Source organism: Oryctolagus cuniculus, chromosome 21, assembly GCF_964237555.1.
Source record: "Oryctolagus cuniculus chromosome 21, mOryCun1.1, whole genome shotgun sequence".
In the NCBI taxonomy this organism is placed as follows: domain Eukaryota; kingdom Metazoa; phylum Chordata; class Mammalia; order Lagomorpha; family Leporidae; genus Oryctolagus; species Oryctolagus cuniculus.
Genome location: NC_091452.1, coordinates 19,124,735 through 19,144,427, shown reverse-complemented (window position 1 = coordinate 19,144,427; position 19,693 = coordinate 19,124,735). Strand labels below are relative to the sequence as shown.

At 54.8% G+C, this 19,693-nt stretch overlaps 1 protein-coding gene across 5 annotated transcripts in view; it reads right to left on the bottom strand.

The window, feature by feature from the left end:
- Positions 1–3,239: 3,239 nt before the first annotated feature.
- Positions 3,240–19,693, bottom strand: part of SGSM1 (small G protein signaling modulator 1) — a 96,128-nt gene continuing 79,674 nt past the window's right edge. For all 5 annotated transcript variants that reach the window (XM_051835484.2, XM_051835482.2, XM_051835486.2 and 2 more), the window contains 7 exons: positions 18,600–19,190; positions 15,212–15,336; positions 11,080–11,162; positions 9,556–9,665; positions 7,473–7,569; positions 5,904–6,071; positions 3,240–5,187 (listed from right to left, as the gene is read on the bottom strand). In XM_051835484.2, the coding sequence (XP_051691444.2) occupies positions 5,099–5,187; positions 5,904–6,071; positions 7,473–7,569; positions 9,556–9,665; positions 11,080–11,162; positions 15,212–15,336; positions 18,600–19,190 (1,263 nt within the window). In that variant the 3' untranslated portion in view covers positions 3,240–5,098. The remainder of the gene's footprint in view (positions 5,188–5,903; positions 6,072–7,472; positions 7,570–9,555; positions 9,666–11,079; positions 11,163–15,211; positions 15,337–18,599; positions 19,191–19,693) is intronic.

The window sequence follows — 19,693 nt, the reverse complement described above, 5'->3', positions numbered from 1 at the left end:
CTCACAGCTCACCTTAAATCAAACTCATTTGGCTTCCAATGCTCACCCAAGAATATTCATAAATGTCCTAGGAGTGATTCCATTATCCTGAAAATATACAGATCGCCAAGAAGGCAGAAAGAACAACAGGGACAACCTAACAGCATTTTTTTTTTCCTAAGTAATAGAATGGAGCCGTCGAAAGCCCAAGAAACCACTGCTGGTGTTCACACAGCCTGGATCAGAAGCCCTGCGATGCAGGTCCATCAGTGTGGGGCGGAGGGTCCCCCAGGCAGACCCCAGGACATGAAGCAGGAAGAGAAGGCCACCCCGGAGCAGCCCACACTCGGGCCCTGCGTCACCCTCTTGTGCTCGGGACATGCCCCTGCTCTCCACCCTAACCTCACGATGGCTCCCACGTTCCTTAACCGTGTCTCAGAGCCCCTCCCACCAAGACCCAAGGGAGCAGTTCTCTAGCCCAGAACGCAAGACCACTCAGAGAGAGAGGAGAGGGGCAGCTCTGGATCAGCCGCTCCGAGTCACAACAGCAGGTGGGGGCCGGCGCTGTGGCTGTGGTGTGCTAGGTTAAACCTCCACTGGCATCCCATATGGCGCCGATTCTAGTCCCGGCTGCTCCACTTCTGATCCAGCTCTCTGCTGTGGCCTGGGAAAGCAGCAGAAGTCTTCCATCCGCTGGTCCACTCCCCAGATGGCTGCAATGGCCAGAGCTGCACAACCCAAAGCCAGGAGCCAGGAGCTTCTTCTGGGTCTCCCACGTGGGTGCAGGGGCTCAAGGACTTGGGCCATCTACTACTGCTTTCCCAGGCCATAGCAGAGAGCTGGATCAGAAGAGGAGCAGCAGGGTCTAGAACCGGCACTCATATGGGATGCTGGCACTTCAGGCCAGGGCTTTAACCAGCTGCACTACAGCGCCGGCCCCAAACTCTGCCTTTCAAATAAATAAATCTTTAAAAAAAAAAGCAGGTGTCCCTCATGCACAAGGAGCCCTGGACATCACTCTGCCCAGACACCGAGAAAAGCCAGCCAGGAGGGGCCCGGTGTATTCCTGCACTGCATCCTAATGCCATGGGAAGTGCCCCGGGAGGTGCGCGGTCCGGTAGCCCTGTGGGGAGCAACTGAGACTAGGCTAAGTTACTGGAATTAAGATTTATTCTATGCATCTGCTCTCCCACAATATGGCGCTGAGAGAAAGAGACCAAACAACCTCTACACAGCTGCCTCATCAGACTGATAAGCTGCAGGAGCTGATCCTGCTCCTGATTGGAGGAGAGCAGCGTGCTCGGCGTGTGGGTAGCAGAGTTGGGATTGGCGGAAGAGGACTATAAAGGAGGAGAGAGACAACAGGCACCAGGGAACATCTATCTGAAGGAACACCTGAGCAGCCCCCGAGAGAGCCGGCCGGCGGTGTGCCGCTCCCCCGCGGAAGTGGGGAAAGTGGCAGGGGGAACCGCCCTTCCACGGAGGTGGAAGGGTCGGCAGCCAACCCGGGAAGGACCGAGCAGACAAAAGAACAGCGCAGGGTCTAGTGTCATTCCTCCGCGAATGGGGGAGCGACAGGCCCCTTGGAACTCTGCCAGTGGACTGAGCAGCTGATGGGCGCAATGGCATCTCAGCAGATTTGAGACTGCATCTTTCCAGAGTCTGTGCCTGTCCTGTCCTCACCGTGCTCGGCAGCTTGCAAGCCAAAACTACAGCCATCTGCCAGCCCTGTCATGACTCAGCAGAATCTGGTGCAAACTGCTGAGTCAGTGTGGATGTTTCCCTCACTGGGGCCGAGAGACAGCAAGAGAAAGGTAGGCAGAGAGAGCGAGCCTCCAGCTGCTGATTCATTCCCCCAGATGCCGGCAACAGCTGAGGCTGGGCCGGGCCAAAGCCAGCAGCCGGGAGCACCACCCCAGTCTCCCACGTGTGTGGCAGGGACCCAACTATCTGGGCCAGCGCTGGCTGCTGCCTACCAAGGTGTGCATGAGCAGGAAGCCAGAATGAGGCGCTGAGCTGGGACTCGAACCCAGATGCTCCGACACAGGATGTGGGTGTCCTGACCGCCAGGCCAGATGCCCACCCTGTATCTCTTCCTCGCAAACCCAGAGAGAGCAGGCACCGGGCTTAGGCCTGGGGTAAGAAATAGTATCTTGGTAAAATAATCCCATTTTGCTCTGTTTATGCAAATGCCTCTGGCTTTCCATGTCTGAAGCTGACAAAGTGAACTGATTTGAAGAAAACTGTTAAAGATACAACAGTGTGGGCAGTCCACAGATATGGTCAAAAGTGGCTGACAAGCGCCTTAAATCTGGGAGATGCCCTCATGCAATGAGAGGACAGGACTTACTGGCTGATGGGTCCACAGTGTCACACCTGTGTGCACCTGAAGAGAAGGAAAGAAATCGAAATCATGCCCCCCCCCCCACCAAACTACTCTCACCTCCCTCCGCCCCTGGGCTACTGGGACCCCAGGCCTGGGAGAGAAGAGAAGGGGAAGAAAGGAAGAAAGAAGATGAAAGACAGGAGTTCACTGGCTGTCGGCCACCGTGGAATGGGCAGGGTAAAGCCTCCCAAACGCTTTGCCAGCAGAGGGGTTCCTCAAGTGCCCATGGCCTTGGCCATCAGCTCCAAGGCTGCTCTGTCCTTCCTCGTACACACCAGACTCTCAGGCCTGGCGTCCTGGTGCAGCTAGTTAAGCGACACCTTTGACACCGGCATTCCATACAGGTTGGGTCCTGGCTGCTCCACTTCTGATCCAGCTCCCTGCTAATGCACCTGGGAAAAGCAGCGGAGAATGGCCCAGGTCCTTGGGGCCCCGCCATCCATGTGGGAGACCTGGATAGAGTTCCAGGCACCTGGTTTTGGCCTGTCCCCAGCTCCAGCTGCTGTGGCCATTTAGGGAGTGAACCAGCAGATTGAAGTTCTCTCTCTCTGTCCCCTGTCTCCATGTCATTCTGTCTTTTAAATAAATAATTAAAAAAAAAAAAAAAAAAACACCCAGACTGTTGGCCCACAGTACCAATGGCTATTTTTACAGCACCATATTTTGGGAGGTTTGTTATAAAGCTGACCAACAGGGTGGGGGGGTGACACTGGCCTGGAACATTCTGGAGCAAAGCCAGGCAGCTCTGAGACTCTGATCCCCCTGGCGAAGGGGTGAGGGGTTGGGGGAGACACAGTCTTAGAAGCAAACATCTCTTTCTTTCAAATTACAAAAGGGAAAAAAAAATCTCCGAACAATAAATGCAGCCGATCCGTGTAGTTCTCTGTTCATATATATTTTCTCTGTATTTAGACACAACTCTTCAGGAAACACAAGCCACGTGGGCAACACTGACCACGAGAGAGCACTCCACAGACAGACTCCCACGCACTGGAATCCGGGACACGGAGACACACGGGACGGACGGGGGTCTGAGTGACACAGCCAGCGGCATCAACACGGCTCACGGCAGTCACGACCATGGGCGCCCTCGGGAACGCCCCGAGAGGAGGCAGAGGGGACGGCCTACTGGACCTGGCCACCAGTCTGTTAGAAAAATAAACACCAGCCGGGCGGGCTGGGCCCCGGGGTTTGCTAAAATAACATTCTCTGGAGCGGGGAACAGCTGAGCAGCAAAATAAACTCTTCTCTGGGGGGCCTTGTGCACATCCTCCCCTACCTGGGACGCTGAGGGAGCGGGTGCAGGGATGGGGCTGTGACAGCAGCTGCCTTGTCGCCATCCTCGCCTCCTGCTGGGGGAGGGGGTCACAGCAGGGGCCAGCAGGGGGTGCCTCCGCTCCCCTCCCCCACTCAGGTTGCAGCACAGGGGAAGGACCACTCCCTGTCCTGGCAGGGCTAACGGGGCCCCTCTCCCAGCGTTTCCATACCCTCCTCCCCCACTCCACAAATCCTAGCTGCTGTTCTCGGGCCACCTGGAGGTGGCACTGCCGGGCACTGCCATCCTCCCCGGGCCCCCCATTCCGGGGGCACCCTCAGAAGGGAAGAGCTGGTAGATGGCTCTACGGGGTAGACAGGCGGTCAGGTGCCCTCGCTCATCTGGGGTCTACGTGTGGATTGAGGACCTGTGCATGAACACACGGCCCCGGCCCCAGCTCAGCCACAGGTATTTCCTGAAGCAAACGCACTCCACCTTCTCTCGTGGCCCACCTGCCCACCTGCCTGCCCCGCTTGGGTCCTGAGCGAACAATGGCACTTAGAGGAAGTCCCACTGGCTTTCACCAGCAACATCTGTGCAGGCCTCTGCAGACGGAGAGGTGGGGTCCTCCCTCGGGGGAGGGGAGCCCAATGTGGACCCTGCCTGGGGGGGACGGAGAAACGTGGGAGAACAGGACTCTAAGTAAAGCTGGCTGTCTTCAGGGAGGGGGCGGGGTCTCAGGACCCTGGGTGGTGGCAAGAAGGGGGGAGGGGCTTCCACTTGCGGCCCCTTCTCTACGCCCATGGCTCTCAAGTGGGGACAAGTGGCAATATCTGGGGGTGCCAGCGGCATCGCCATCAGTGGGTGCCAGGCCAGGGGTGCTGCTCAACGTCCCACAATGCAGAGGGCAGACCCCCTCAAAAAGAATTCCTGGACCCCAAACACCAGTAACGCCAGGGCGGAAAGACCCTGCCCTAAGAAGGGGTCAGCTACCTTTGAGAGCATCGGCAGGGGCGGCAGAGGCCCCTGAGCACATGGGGGGACCTGGATTTCGCTCCCGGACCAGGTCCCCAACAGATTCCCTCCCCAGGTGTCATCTGCCAAGTTGGGGGGCTGGGAGGGAAAGGCGGAGGGGGTGGGGACGAGGAGCCCGTTCTGGGGAGCAGGGGCAAAGCGGTTTTCCCCCGTCCACCGAGAACCCCCAACTCCCACCTGGGAGAGATCTCAGACTCGGCCATCTTTGGTCAAACAGGAAAACGTAAGGCTGAACTTGAAGGGGCCACCCCCCGCCCCACCCCCGGCCCCACCCGGCCGGCAGCCACAGCCAGGTGGTTTCTCTCCGCACAGGAGTCCTTGCTCGCAGACGGACACCAGGGCCCCGCTCCTGCTCCCAGAGCTGCCTTCAGCTGGGAGGGAAAGTGACGGAAGGACAGGCAGGTGGGCGGTGGCTCGGCGGACGCCACCTGGCCAGGTGCCCCTCACTTGTTCTCGATCAGCGTCTGCACCTTGTACACGAGGTCCCGGGCCAGCTTGAGCACTTGCTTGGTGTTGTGCCGCTCGGCCATTTCTGAAAGAGTAGACGGCAAAGCCCCGTGAGCCTCCCGCGGTGTCCCTCCCCAAGAGGGCCCCCCCCCCGCCCCCATTGAAGAACAGCTCTGCAGGGAGACACTGTGGAGCAGGCTTGTACTTCCTCAGCGCCCCCCTCTGCAGGGCAGGATGGGAGCAGCGGCCACTGCACAGGTTACTATGGAGACCAACAGTTCAGGAAGTGCCGACAAACCATCAGCTCCTTCCACCCTTCGCCTAAAACCCAGCGTGACTGCGAAGATTTTTAAGAAAGCAAAGCCAGGCCAGCACTGTGGCACAGCAAGTTAAGCTGCAGCCTGCAACGCTGGCATCCCAGAGGGGCACGGGTTCAAGTCCCTACTGCTCCACTTTTGATCCAGCTCATGTGCCTGGCGAAGCAGTGGAAGAAGGTTCAACTTGGGCCCCTGCCACCCACATGGGAGACCAGAATAGAGCTCCTGGCCCAACCCCAGCCCTAGTCATTTGCAGCCATTTGGGGAAGTGAACCAGCAGATGGAAGATCTCTCTCTCTCTCTATCTCTTCCTCTCTCTGTAATTCTTCTTTCAAATAAATACATCTTGTTTTAGGAAGGAAGGAAAGCTATGGGGCTGGCATTGTGGTGCGGCAGGTTAAGCCTCTACCTGCAATACCAGCATCCTCCATCCCCCAGGAAGGGACCTCCCCGCCCCGAGATGGAGCCCTGGTCGCATGGGTACCGTTGAAGAATTTGATGATGTCTGTGAAGTCCATGTTGTTCTCCAGGATGATGTCACGGTAGACTTCCACCAGGGCCAGCGCGATGAACAGCACATAGTGGGCGGACGACACGTGCTTGGCTGCCCAGATGGTCTCCCAGACGGAGAAGACGTCATCGTAGACCAGTTCTACCGAGACACGGCCACGCATACCCGTGGGGAGAGAGCCAGGGCCGAGACTGGCGCTGCTGCCCTCCCTTGCGACCATGCCTCCGGGAGAACTCCAGGCCACCTGTGCTTTGTGCCCCTGCCGGGTGCAGTGGCCAGAGCTCAACCCAGGAGGCAGGGGACCCAGACTCTGTCATTTGAGCTTAGAAGCCTCAGTTTACCCCCTCAGTGAGTTCTAATGTCCTCCCAGGTGTGACACCTGTGGGTGCAGGAACTCAGCATGTGTGGACCTGCACCTGCCCTGCCCCTGTTCCATTCTTGCCCTCCCTCCACCCCCACTAGCACACATGGGGCTCTCCCCCTGGGCCACGGAACAGGCAGAGCTGAGTGCCGTCTCTAGCAGAGACCTACAAGCAAATCCTCCTTTGTCCAATACACTGGGTCCAAATCCTCGCTCCATCGCTGACCAGCAGGGGTCCGGGGCTGGTTATTCTCCACCAGGAGCCCCCGTCTCTCCCCGCCTGCAGGTGGGGTGAGGCTGACAGCAGTGAAGGAGCCTGTACGTAGAAATGGCTCAGCCTGGTGCTCGGCACTGAACCACCACCTGCAGCCACGCTGGGTATCTCACATTCACACAACAGCAATGTGCTGAGTTACACATCGCTTCTAAGTCACGTGTGAAACACACACCAAATAATCCCTTCCCCACGAGCATTAGAACTCCTGGTCTCTGACAGGCAGCTTCACAGAATGGGAGGGGACTGGGCGTCGGAGGTGGGGAAGGCAGCTCACTCCTGGCTCTGTCGTTCCTAGCTCTGAGTCCAGTTCTTCTCAGCCTTAGTTTCTTCATCTTTAAAATGGGTATCTTAGGGGCTTGTGTTGCGGGGTAGTGGGAAAAGCCGCTGCCTGAGACACCAGTATCCCATGAGGTCACTGGTTCAAGTTCCAGCTACTCCACTTCCAAACCAGCTTCCTGCTAATGCGCCTGGGAAAGCAGCAGGAGATAGTCCAAGTGCTTGGGCCCCTGCTACCCACATGGGAGACCTAGAAGAAGCTCCTGGCTTCTGGCTTCAGCTTGGCTCAGCCCTGGCTGTTGCAGCCATCTGAGGAAGTGAATCAGCAGATGGAAGATCTCTCTCTCTCTTTTTTTCCCTCTCTGTCTCTCTCTCTGTCCCTGTTTCTCTCTCTCTCTGTGTCTCTCTTTCTCTCTGTCTCTCTCTCTCTCTGTAGCTCTGCCTTTTAAATAAATAAATCTACCAGTACATATTGCATAGATGAGGCAGGTGCCCCAACTTAGTACCTGGTGTGTTCCATTCTTTTTTGCCTTTGATCCAACACTCCCCAGCCTCACCCCTGGGGTATCCTCTCCCCTGAGGCTCTGCTACACGGAGCTGGAGGACGAGCCCCAGCTGAAGCCCATACCTCTCTTGAAGTCCAGCAGGAACCAGCGGTAACAGAAGTAGAAGTGAGTGTAGTCGCCGTTCTGGTGCATCAGCTCAAACAGCTCCGAGTCCAGGATCTGCCGGGGGAGGAGAGGGCGAGAGGGCCCATCGTCAGCCTCCCGGGAGAAAGCCGCGCCGGGGAGGACAGCTGAGTAAACGGCCAGACGGCACGAGCCCTTAGCTCCAGGGCGAGTTACAAAAGCTGGGCAGAGGACAGGAACGGACAAGTCTCCAAAGAAGAGCTACAGGGGTCAATGAGCATTACTCATTAGGGAAATGCAAATCAGAGCCACGAGACCTCTTTACACACCCTGGGAAGGTTAAGAGCAAAATGACAGACAGCAGCAAGTGTTGGTGAGAATGTGCAGTAGCTGGAACCTCATTCACTGCTCCCGAGGACGCAAAACGGTGCACCTGCTATGGAAAAACAGTCGTGCAGTTCCTCGAAGCGTTAAACACACAGTTGTCACATGGTGGAGCGGTTCTACTCCTAAGAATCTCCCAAGAGAAATAAAAACAGAAGAAGTCTGCACCCTGGGGCCGGTGCTGCAGCGTAGCAGGTTAATGGAATGCCGGCATCCCATATGGGGGCTGGTTTGAGTCCCAGCTGCTCCATTTCTGATCCAGCTCTCTGCTAGTGCACCTGGGAAAGCAGTGTAAGATGGCCCAAGTGCTTGGCCCCTGCACCCATGTGGGAGACCCGGAAGAAGCTCCTGGCTCCTGGCTTCAGAACGGCCCATCTCTGGCCATTGTGGCCATTTGGGGAGTGAACCAGCGGATGGAAGACCTTTCTCTCTCTTTTTCTCTGCCTCTGCCTCTCTGTAACTCTGCCTTTCAAATAAATGAATAAATCTTTTTTAAAAAGTCTGTACACACATGCACCCAGTGGTGCTGTTCATAACAGCCAACAACTGGAAACAACCCAAATGCCTAACTGGACATGAGTGCAAGCACAACTGGGACAGCCATAGAATGGAATGTTGTTCATTAATGAAAATTAAACCAGGCTTTGATACAGGCTATGATGCAGATGAGCCTCAGAAACATTGTGAGTGAAGGAAGCCAAATCCACAGACAGAAGCTGGCGTCCAGGTGCTGGGGAGTAGGGAGGGGCACGGGGAGTGCCTGTTAAGGGGTGCAGAGTTTCTTCTGTGGGGGGCAATAAACATGTTCTGAAATTGGTCATGGCCAAATCACTGAATGTGTCAATGTTCAGAGTCAATGTTATATAATCTGAATTCTATCTCAATAAAATTATTATTAAAAAATAGGCAAAAGATTATCTACAACACTGTTACACTGTTAAGCGGGGGAAAAAAACAGATCTTAAACAGGATTTACAAAAAGAAGGGGAAAGCACATAGTGCATGACTCTAATTACGGCAAATGTATATACGCAATGGGCAAAACAGATGAACAGGCAATTCAGGGGACAAGTAACTCAAATGAGGCGAAAGAAAAGAAAAAAAGAAGCTATCCAATCGCATCGTTAATTAAGGACAAATAAAATCACAATGGGTCAGAACTAAGACACTGGCAAGAATGAAGTGTGGCATTAATGACGTGAGAACGGAGTGTGCTGGAACCACTATCCAGGAGGGTTTCTAAGGTTCAAGCAGGGCCGGCGTTGTGGCACAGTGGGGTAAGCCACTGCCTAGGACACCAGCATCCTGTATGGGCATTGGGGTTCAAGTCCTGGCTGCTGCACCTCTGGTCCAGCTCCCTGCTAATGCACCTGGGAAAGCTGTGGAAGATGGCCCGAGTCTTTGGGCCTCTGCTACCCACATGGGAGACTGGGATGAAGCTCCTGGCTCCTGGTTTCAGCCTGGCCCAGCCTCAGCCATCTGGGGACTGAGCCAGCAGATGGAAGATCGATCTATCCATCTCTCTTTCTCGTTCTGCCTTTCAAAATAAATAAAAGCATATGTCTGCAGTGACACAGGCAGCAAACAGGAGAATCAGGATCCAAACCCAGGTGGGCTTCAAACTGCTCATTCTTAAACCACTCAGCTGTACTACTGTCTCCCAAAAATACCCAAAGCAGGACTAGAGGCAGCTCCTACCTGGATCAGCGACCTCATGTTGGCGAAGTGCGTGTCCATGGCGCCTCCGTGCGGGAAGTTCTGGTTCATCCTCTTCATCAACTCCGTGAAGCAGCTGAAGGCCAGGGCCTCTGTGGAAGCAGCAGGGACCTGAGCGGGGCCAGGGCCCGAGAACCAGAGCTGCCCAGGTGACGGGCGAGGCTCGGGGAAGGACAGGACAGCGGGGCTCAGCGTACTGCGGCTCCAGGGTGCTCCCCAATCTTCATCTCACGTCTGGCTCTAGAGGTGCTGACCTCGGGAGACCTGGGGATACCAGTGGCTCCTTTCTAAAGACTCCCATTTGCAGAGCAGCAGTCAGGATGCCGCTTGGGAGGCCTGCGTCTCGTGTCAGAGTGCCCGGTTCAAGTCCCGGCTCCTCCGCTTCTGATGCAGCTTCCTGCTAACACGCACCCTGGCAGGCAGGGGTGATAGCTCAGGTACGTTAAGTCCCTGACACCACGTGGGAGACCCAGACTGAGGTCTGGGCTCCTGGCTTTGGCCCGGCCAAGCCCTCATTGTGTGGGCAGGTGAGGAGTGAACCAGTGCATTAAAAGATCAAGATCTCAATCTCCATCTCTCTCTCAAATAAAATGAAAATAATAAATAAAAATTAAATAGGGGCTGCACTGTGGGACAGTGGGGTCAGCCACCACTTATAACACACATTGGTTCAAGTCCCAGCTGTTCTACTTCCAGTCCAGCTCCCTGCTAATGCACCTGGGAAGGTAGCAGAAGATGGCCCATGTGGGAGACCTGGATCGAGCAACAGGCTCTTAGTTTTAGCCTGGATCAGACCTGGCCATTGTGGCCATTTGAGGAGTGAACCAGAGGAAGGAAGCGCTCCTTCTCTCCCCCCCACCCCCTGTAACTCTGCCTTTCAATAAATAAATAAACCTTTTTAACAAATTTAAAAATTAATTGACCAGTAATGTCTGGACCCCCGAGTCTGCCCATGGATCTACAACAAGTCAATCTCTGTGGAAGTACTGCTCAGCTTTGATTACTGTAGCTTTGACGTAGGTTTTGAAATAAGGAAGTGTGACTCTTCCAACAATTTCTTCTTTTTCAAAATTCTCATGGTTCTCAATCCCCTGAACTTCCATGCCAATTTTAGGGTCAAGTTGTCAGGTTTTTGCAAAAGGGGCAGCATAACCACCGTGGTTACGGACCTTTTCACAGCTGGCGGGCTTCAGCGAGCTGGTACACTCACGATGGATACTGGTCTGTGGTTCTCTTGCAATGTCTTTGTCTGAGACTGGGGTCGGGCACCAAGCGGGCAACCATCCTCACCTGAGGACTGGGCTTCCAGAACAAGTCGGAAGGATTCCCGCTTTGTCTGATGTTTGTGGCTAAGAAAGGCCTGACCGGGTGCTAGTGTTGGGCGCTATGCAACACGAGGACTTGGATCTCACTAGGATCTTGGGTGTTCACAGACAGGTGTTCTGAGCACCTGTCCTGACCCGTTAACTCGTCTGCCCTGCAATGCAAGGGAGGCTGCACACTCACCGTCATCCAGAATGACCAGCAGTGGAGCCAGAAGGTCACACATGCCCTGGACGTAGCCGATCTCAATGTGCTGCCAGATGTAGCTATGAGAGAACAAGGGACCCAGTGATGCTGCCGCCGCCGCCTCCTCCTCCTCTCTCATCTGCTCCCTCCTCTCACATCTGCTCCCCCCTCCTCCCCTCCTCCTCCCCCTCCTCCCCTCCTCCTCCTCTCTCATCTGCTCCCTCCTTTCACATCTTCTCCCCCCTCCTTCCCCTCCTCCTCCCCCTCCTCCCCTCCTCCTCCTCTCACATCTGCTCCCCCTCCTCCCCTCCTCCTCTCACATCTGCTCCCCCTCCTCCTCTCACATCTGCTCCCCCTCCTCCCCCCCTCCTCCCCTCCTCCTCTCACATCTGCTCCCCCTCCTCCCCTCCTCCTCTCACATCTGCTCCCCCTCCTCCCCTCCTCCTCTCACATCTGCTCCCCCTCCTCCCCTCCTCCTCCTCTCACATCTGCTCCCCCTCCTCCCCTCCTCCTCTCACATCTGCTCCCCCTCCTCCCCTCCTCCTCCCCCTCCTCTCACATCTGCTTCCCCTTCTCCCCTCCCCCTCCTCCCCTCCTCCTCACATCTGCTCCCCCTCCTCCCCTCCTCCTCCCCCTCCTCTCACATCTGCTCTCCCCTCCTCCCCTCTTCCTCCTCCTCTCACATCTGCTCCCCCCTCCTCCCCTCCTCCTCTCACATCTGCTTCACCTTCTCCCCTCCTCCTCTCACATCTGCTCCCCCTCCTCCCCTCCCCCTCCTCCCCTCCTCCTCTCACATCTGCTCCCCTCCTCCCCTCCCCCTCCTCCCCTCCTCCTCACATCTGCTCCCCCTCCTCCCCTCCTCCTCCCCCTCCTCTCACATCTGCTCCCCCCCCTCCCCTCTTCCTCCTCCTCTCACATCTGCTCCCCCTCCTCCCCTCCTCCTCCCCCTCCTCCCCTCCCCCCTCCTCTCACATCTGCTCCCCCTCCTTCCCTTCTCCTCCTCCCTCTCCTCCCCCTCCTCCTCTCACATCTGCCCCCTCCTCCCCCTTCCTCTTCTCCCCTCTCCTCCCCATCCTCCTCCTCCCCCTCCTCTCACATCTGCTCCCCCTCCTCCCCTCTTCCTCCTCCTCTCACATCTGCTCCCCCTCCTCCCCTCCTCCTCCCCCTCCTCCCCTCCCCCCCTCCTCTCACATCTGCTCCCCCTCCTTCCCTTCTCCTCCTCCCTCTCCTCCCCCTCCCCCTCCTCCTCTCACATCTGCCCCCTCCTCCCCCTTCCTCCTCTTCTCCCCTCTCCTCCCCATCCTCCTCCTCCCCCTCCTCTCACATCTGCTCCCCCTCCTCCCCCTCCCCCTTCTCCTCCTCTACCCCCTGCCCCCCCCATCTGCTCCCCCACTCCTCACCAGACGGCTCTCTCAGCCTCCTGCCTGCATCCCCAGCCCCTGTCTTATCCCTTCAGGCATCTGAGGTGCAGCCACCAGGCTGCTCTTCCAAACATACAGTTCACAGGCGCCACCGAGGCTCCGAAAGCTTCCCAAGGCCCCTGCTGCCTGACGGGATGTGGCCCAAGCCCCTTCCTAGGGTGGAAGGTATGCACAGCGCCCCCACCTCCCCTTCACAGCCTCACACGTCCCTGTTTAGGATGTCTTCTCTTCACACTGAGGGGTTCACTTGGCACAAATACATCACGGGTGACGTCTCTGTGCCTCTGCCCTAGCAGTTCCCTCTGGAATTCTGATCTGTCCCTTACTAATAAGGACTTATATTTGCTATATACTCGGCCCACGATACATTCACTGAATCATTCAGGTTTCAAAGTAATCATATGAATTAAGTTCCATTATCATCCCATTTCATAGATGAGGAGACTGAGGCCGAGAGAGAGATCACATGTCCAAAGGCATATACCTGATAGTAAGGGCAGAGCATACTGGGACCCAGGAGGCCTTACTCAAAGGTATGCGATCTTAACTCTATGTTAAATAGTGTCTTTAGTTTTTCTTAATTTTTATTAAAGATTTTTATTTATTTATTTGAGGTAGAGTTACAGACAGAGAGAGGGCGAGACAGAGAGAAAGGCCTTCCTTCCGTTGGTCTACTCCCCAGATGGCCACGATGGCTGGAACTGCACCGATCTGAAGCCAGGAGCCAGGAGCTTCTTCCAGGTCTCCCATGCAGGTGCAGGAGCCCAGGGACTTGGGCCATCTTCTACCGCTTTCCCAGGCCATAGCAGAGAGCTGGACTGGAAGAGGAGCAGCCGGGACTAGAACTGGTGCCCACATGGGATGCCGGTGCCGCAGGTGGAGGATTAAGCTACTGCGCCACGGCACTGGCCCCAGTTTTTCTTAATTTTGTCAAAGTCTATCTTGACGGTCACCATCTCTTCCTTCCATGATTTTCCCCAAGCTACCACCATGCAAACATCAGTTCAACCTTTACTTCTCCTCTGGGACTTTTTTTTTTTTTTTCAGTACATTTATCACAGTTTGCTACAGTTCAGGCTCATTTTTAAAAATACATTGGGGCTGGCATTGTGGTTGTAGCAAGTAAAGCCGCCACCTGCAATGCTGCAATCCCATATGGGCACTGGTTTGTGTCCTGGCTGCTCCACGTCCAATCCAGCTCCCTGCTAACGCCTGGGAAAAGTAGTGGAGGATGGCCCAAGTACCCGGGCCCCTGCCACCCATGTGAGAGACCTAGAAGAAGCTCCTGGCTCCTGGCTTTGGCCTGGCCCAGTCCTTACTGTTGTGGCCATTTAGGGAGTGAACCAGTGGATGAATGATTCTCTCTCTCTCTCTGTCTCTCTCTCTCTCTGCCTCTATGTAACTCTTTCAAATGAATAAATCTCAAAAAACCACATATATTCATATTGCATTATGCAACATATTATATATCACACAATCGGCTGTTGGATTAAATATGATCTCCATATGGCTCTGGAAGATACTGACTAAACTGAGTAGCCACCAGTTCTGTGTCAGTGGCTCTGATGTGTGGAGTTGGAAAGAGAAGTTTCTCCTGTATGCTATGAATTTCTGATTTCTTAGACTGGTTTAGATTCTTAATAAGCAGGGGTTACTTTCATATTCTAAGAAATGCCAGTAATTTTTTAATGAACAGTAATAAGTAGCCTTAGATCTTGCATTAAAGAAAACAAAAGGTTGGAGCCAGCATGGTGATGCAGCTGGTTAAGCCGCAGTTTGTACTCCGTATCAGGATGCTAGTTTGGGGGCCACTGCTGTGGCATAGTGGTAAAGCCACCAGCTGCAGTGCTGGCATCCCATATGGGCACTGGTTCCAGTCTCGACTGCTCCACTTCTGATCCAGCTCTCTGCTATGGCCTGGGAAAGCAGTAGAAGATGGTCCAAGTCCTTGGGCCCCTGCACCCACATGGGAGACCAGGAAGAAGCTCCTGGCTTGGGATCGGGGCAGCTCTGGCCACTGTGACCAATCGGGGAGTGAACCAGTAGATGAAAGAACCCCCACCCCGCCTCTGCCTTTCTCTAACTCTTTCAAATACGTAAATCTTTTTAAAAATAAAAAATAAAAATAAAACTTAAAAAAAGAATGCTAGTTTGAGTTCTGGTTGCTCTGCTTCCAATCCAGCTTCCTGCTAATGCACCTGGAAAGGCAGCAGGTAATGGCCCAAGCACCTGGGCCCCTGCCACCCACATGGGAGACTGCATGGAGTTCCAGCCTCCTAGTCCTGGTCACTGTGGCCATTTGGGGAATGAACCAGAAGATGTAACACCCCCCTCCCCCCGCCTCGTCTTTCAAGCAAATACATATATCTTTTTAGGAAGAGAACAGAATAGGACAGATTCTACAGCCAACGGCACATGGCTGTGAGCTCCTTCCTGCTCGGCCGCGGCTGAGCTGGGCAGTTTGGAGCAGGGTGGTTCCTCTCTGAGCCTCCGCAGCCTCCCCATGAAAGGGGATACTGTTCACCTCCCAGGGTTGTTTGGGGACTACGTGAGCTGATGATAGCAAATGCTCAGGACGGAGTCTGGTATACAGTAAGTGCCTAATAAACGTTTGCGGCTGCTGTTGTCAACTGTCAGCGTGGGCTGAAAGCAGCCTCCAGGCGGGCAGGGTGCCTGTCCCCGCCGGGCTCCCCGCGGCCCCCGGGCACCTGCACATGACGTTGCGCAGCTTCTCCAGGTTGGCGGGCGTGAAGTACCAGTAGTTGCGGTCGCACCTCTGCACGTCCTTCTCGATGCGGTGCAGGTTCACCGTGTACAGGTCCAGCAGCTCGGGCTGCAGCCCCGGGCAGGGGGCAGGAAGAGAAAGAGCCCACCGAGCGCCCCACTGGGAGACTGCACTCCCGTCTCCTCCTCCCGGCCCCTCCTGCCCCCATGGACAGCAACACCTCCCACCCGGAGCAGCCTGGGGTTCCGCTGCTCATTCATTTCTATGCTTCCTAGCAGAGCCCCTATTCCTCTATAAAATAAAACAATCCCGTGACACGCACACAATTATCACCCCCATTTTATAGATCAGCAAACCGAGACTCGGAGCTGCAATCATAGCTCCCTCTCCCTCTTGAATACTGAACTAGGAGAATGAAAGACTGGAAATCTGAATCTGGTCCTGTATTACACGGACACCTTAGCCAACAACCTTGACAAAATGGATCAATGATACAGCAAAAATGTAAGGGATATTTAAGGGCCAGATACTAACCTAAGAAGGTGAGAAAACAGCAAAAGCTGCTTTTGACTGGGGAGAAGCCACCAAACTGGGAAAACACAAGCTTAGAGTTAATTGTTCTGTGTTCCTGTCATTCCCAAGAAGGCAAGGAGTTCTGGTGCTGCAGTGCTGGCATTCCATGTGGGTACCAGTTCAAGTCCTGGCTGCTCCACTTCCAATCCAGCTCTCTGCTGGCAGTGGAGGATGGCCCAAGTCCTTGGACCCCTGCACCCGCATGGGAGACCCAGAGGAGGCTCCTGGCCCTGGCTTTGGATCGGCACAGCTCCAGCCATTGTGGTCAGTGGGGGAGTGAACCAGCAGATGAAAGACCTCTCTCTCTCTCTGCCTCTCCTTCTCTCTGTGTGTGTCTTTCCAGTAAAATAAATAAATCTTTAAAAAAATAAAGATTTATTTATTTGAAAAGCAGAGAGAGGGAGGGAGAGACAGAGACAGAGACAGAGACAGAGACAGAGACAAAGACACAGAGAGAGTCTTCCATTTGCTGACTCACTCCCCCAGTGGCCACAACAACTAGGGCTGGGTCAGGCCGAAGCCAGGTGCAGGAACTCCATCGAGGTCTCCCACATGGGTGGCAGGGGCCATATACCTGGGCCATCTTTCTCTGCTCGAGCAGTCAGGTCCCTGCCACCCTCTTGGGAGACCCAGAGGAGTTCTAGGCTCTGGGCTTTGGCCTGGCTCTCAGTTCTGGCTGCTGCAGGCATTTGGAGAATGAACCAGAGGACGGAAGTTCTCTCCATCTCAAATAAATAAAAATAATCTGAAGTTATTAACCAAAGAAAACTGGCAGAGAACTTTGGGGAGGAGGTAAATTGATGATAAGTATACAACAAACCAAGAACAAGGAAACGGGGGCAAGGGTCGGGTGCAGCAGTTAAGTTGCTACTCAGGATGCCTGTGTCCCATCTGAGAGGGCCTGGTTCGAGTCCCAGTTCTTCTGCTTCTGATACAACTGCCTGCTAACGCACACCCTAGGAAGCAGCAGGCGACAGCTCAAGTAGTTGGGTCCCTGCCACCCTTGTGGGAGACCTGGACTGAGTTCCTGGCTCCTGGCTTCAGATTGGCCCAGCCAGATCTGGCTGTTGTAGGCATTTGGTGTATGAACCAATGGATGGAAGATTCCTCTGTGTGTGTGTGTATATGTGTGTGTGTGTGTGTGTGTGTGTGTCTGTGCTTTTTGAATAAAATAAATAAATTCTAAAATTATAAAAAAAGAAAACAGACACAAAAGTGAAAATACATCTAGGAAAAATAGTTTTCTGGTGGGAAACAATAAACACAGCCCAGGACATGGCTCACACATTATGCCGTTACAATCATGTGTGCACTGAGCAGTCACGTGACTCAATCATTGCGTGACTACAGGAAGGAGGGGAATAGGGCGATGTTACGTGCGCGGTGAGGGTCTACAGTAGACGGAACCAGGAGTTAAACCGTCCTCTTCCATGCTAGGGAGTTCATAGATAATGTCTCAAACTGAAAACACACGAACGGATGAGACTGAACGGCAGTAAAGGGACCATCAGAAACCTGGGGGTCAACGTCGCATCGCTTGGGGAAGAATAAACAAACCTGAGTCTGACCACCTCTGCGGAGGGCAAGAGGGGAAGAGACAGAGAAGGGACCTTGTTGGAGAGTCTGACGCCTCAAACCACAGGCTTGAACGTCTCCGACAGAAAATACCAAGCTCTTATGGGAAAATGGCCACAGGGTGCCTGGCTCAGAGAACCCTTCCTTCCCGTGGTGTCCATGGACTCAACTTTCCAGCAAGTGTGCAACCTTGAGCACTTAAAAGATACTGGATCTGAGTCGACATCACCGAGGCTGCTGTCGGCCGAGGGCTCCCCTCGTGCCAGATGTGTAGGACTTTGGTTCGCTAATTCTGCAGGCAACTCAAGAGGGAAACTGAGGCACAGGAGTAAAAAGTGATTTGCTGAAGCTGGGATTCCACCCTGGGGGCTGTTCACGTCAAAGCCGTCAAACAACAGTTGAGTGTCCCTTATCCCAAAATCTTGGGAGCAGACAGATGCGGGGTGTCTGGGATTTCTCGAGGGGTACATCTGTATATGACACAGCTTGGCGAGAGGACCCGTGTGAACATGAAATTCACCTATGCCTCATATACGTCTTTTTTTTTTTTTTTGGACAGGCAGAGTGGACAGTGAGAGAGAGAGACAGAGAGAAAGGTCTCCTTTGCCGTTGGTTTACCCTCCAATGGCCGCCGCGGCCAGTGCACTGCGGCCAGCGCATCACGCTGATCTGATGGCAGGAGCCAGGTGCTTCTCCTGGTCTCCCATGCGGGTGCAGGGCCCAAGCACTTGAGCCATCCTCCACTGCACTCCCAGGCCACAGCAGAGAGCTGGCCTGGAAGAGGGGCAACCGGGACTACAACCCGGTGTGCTGGCACCGCAAGGCAGAGGATTAGCCTAGTGAGCCACGGCGCCGGCTCATATACGTCTTATACACAAAGCCTGAAGGTGACTTTACACGGTATCTCTAGAGCACCTGCCCCTTGACCGGGACCCAGCCCCTGAGGTCAGGCGTGGGATTTTCTGCTTGTGAAATGTTTCAGATTCTGGAGCTTTTCTGATTTCAGACTTCTGGATTAAGGATGCTCATCCGGTATCATCCTCTATCCCAAGTGGGTTTCTACAGTGCATCCTCGCTCACAGGGAAAATGCTACCAACCAGAGGTCTCATTCTAGGGATCGCTAGTGTAACTGGGCTTTGCGGTCCATCTCCCACCCCTCTCCCCTCTCCCACCCCCCCCGGTGAAGGTAAGAATGTAAGGCAGAGGAGAGTAGGTGACTTACAGAGTAGGTGACGCCGCTGGACGACACAGGGGACGCCTCACTGTTGGCGGAAGTGGCCACGGCCAGAGAGGCCAGGGCGGGGAAGAGACTTTCCATCTCGGGCTCCTCGGAGAGGTTGTCCTCACTGTCCACCTGGCTGCGCTTCTCCGCCTCGCTGCCCCGCCAGCTCTCCATCACGGCGCCGTCCTTCTCGGGCAGGGTCACGTCCATGCTGCCAGAGATGGACATGAACTCGTCCATGCTCTCATTGGCCAGGAGGTCGCTCTCCAGGCTGTCCTGCACAGCCAGCTCCTCACGAGGGGCCTCGTCCCGGGAAGTGGTGGCTTCGCTGCTCTGCCCGTCATCCACGCTGCCGTCCCCGGGTCGGAGCACCGGGGGGGCGTTCCGCTGGGCATCCAAGACGCTGTCTTCCGTGCTCAGACTGGGCTCCGAGTGCTCCGAGAGGCCAGAGGAGAAGTTGTGGGACGATGGGTGACCAGAGTCCGGGGAACAAGTGCCATTCACCAGGCTCCCATTGGGGATCTTGGGCTGTTTCTCCTCCAACCTGCCTTCCACCTCCACCTGCTCCACCTCGTCCACAGACTCGAACACCTGCAGACAAGGTGCACACAGACAGATGCGCTAGGCAGTGCACTGCAGCACTGCTTGGAGCAGCAACCCAGGTACCCAACAACTGGGGACCAGCTTAACTATGGAACCTGCACGGACACAGTACAGCCAGGGAAGTGGGACACAGCACAGTGCAGCAAACACAGGAGGCACCCACGGCTTGTGTGCACGTAGAATGATTCAGAATGAACCCATAAAGTACTGCAGTGGCCACGGAGGAAGATGTGCTAGGGAACTGAGATGGGGGTGGGGAGGGGAGGAGACTTTTTCCGTGGGAACATAATTCCTTCAAGTAAAAAAAAAAAAAAAAAGAGTTAACATAAGGAATGGACTAAAATGGCTCATTCTATCCAGGCTCGTGATGATTACAGTTCAATTTTCAAAAGTAGCTAGATATATATAAAATACGATAAAAAGAATTCCCCCAGGGTATATTTTAAATATATTTGTGGATTGCTGAGTCCTTAAGCCACATCCTGTCAAGG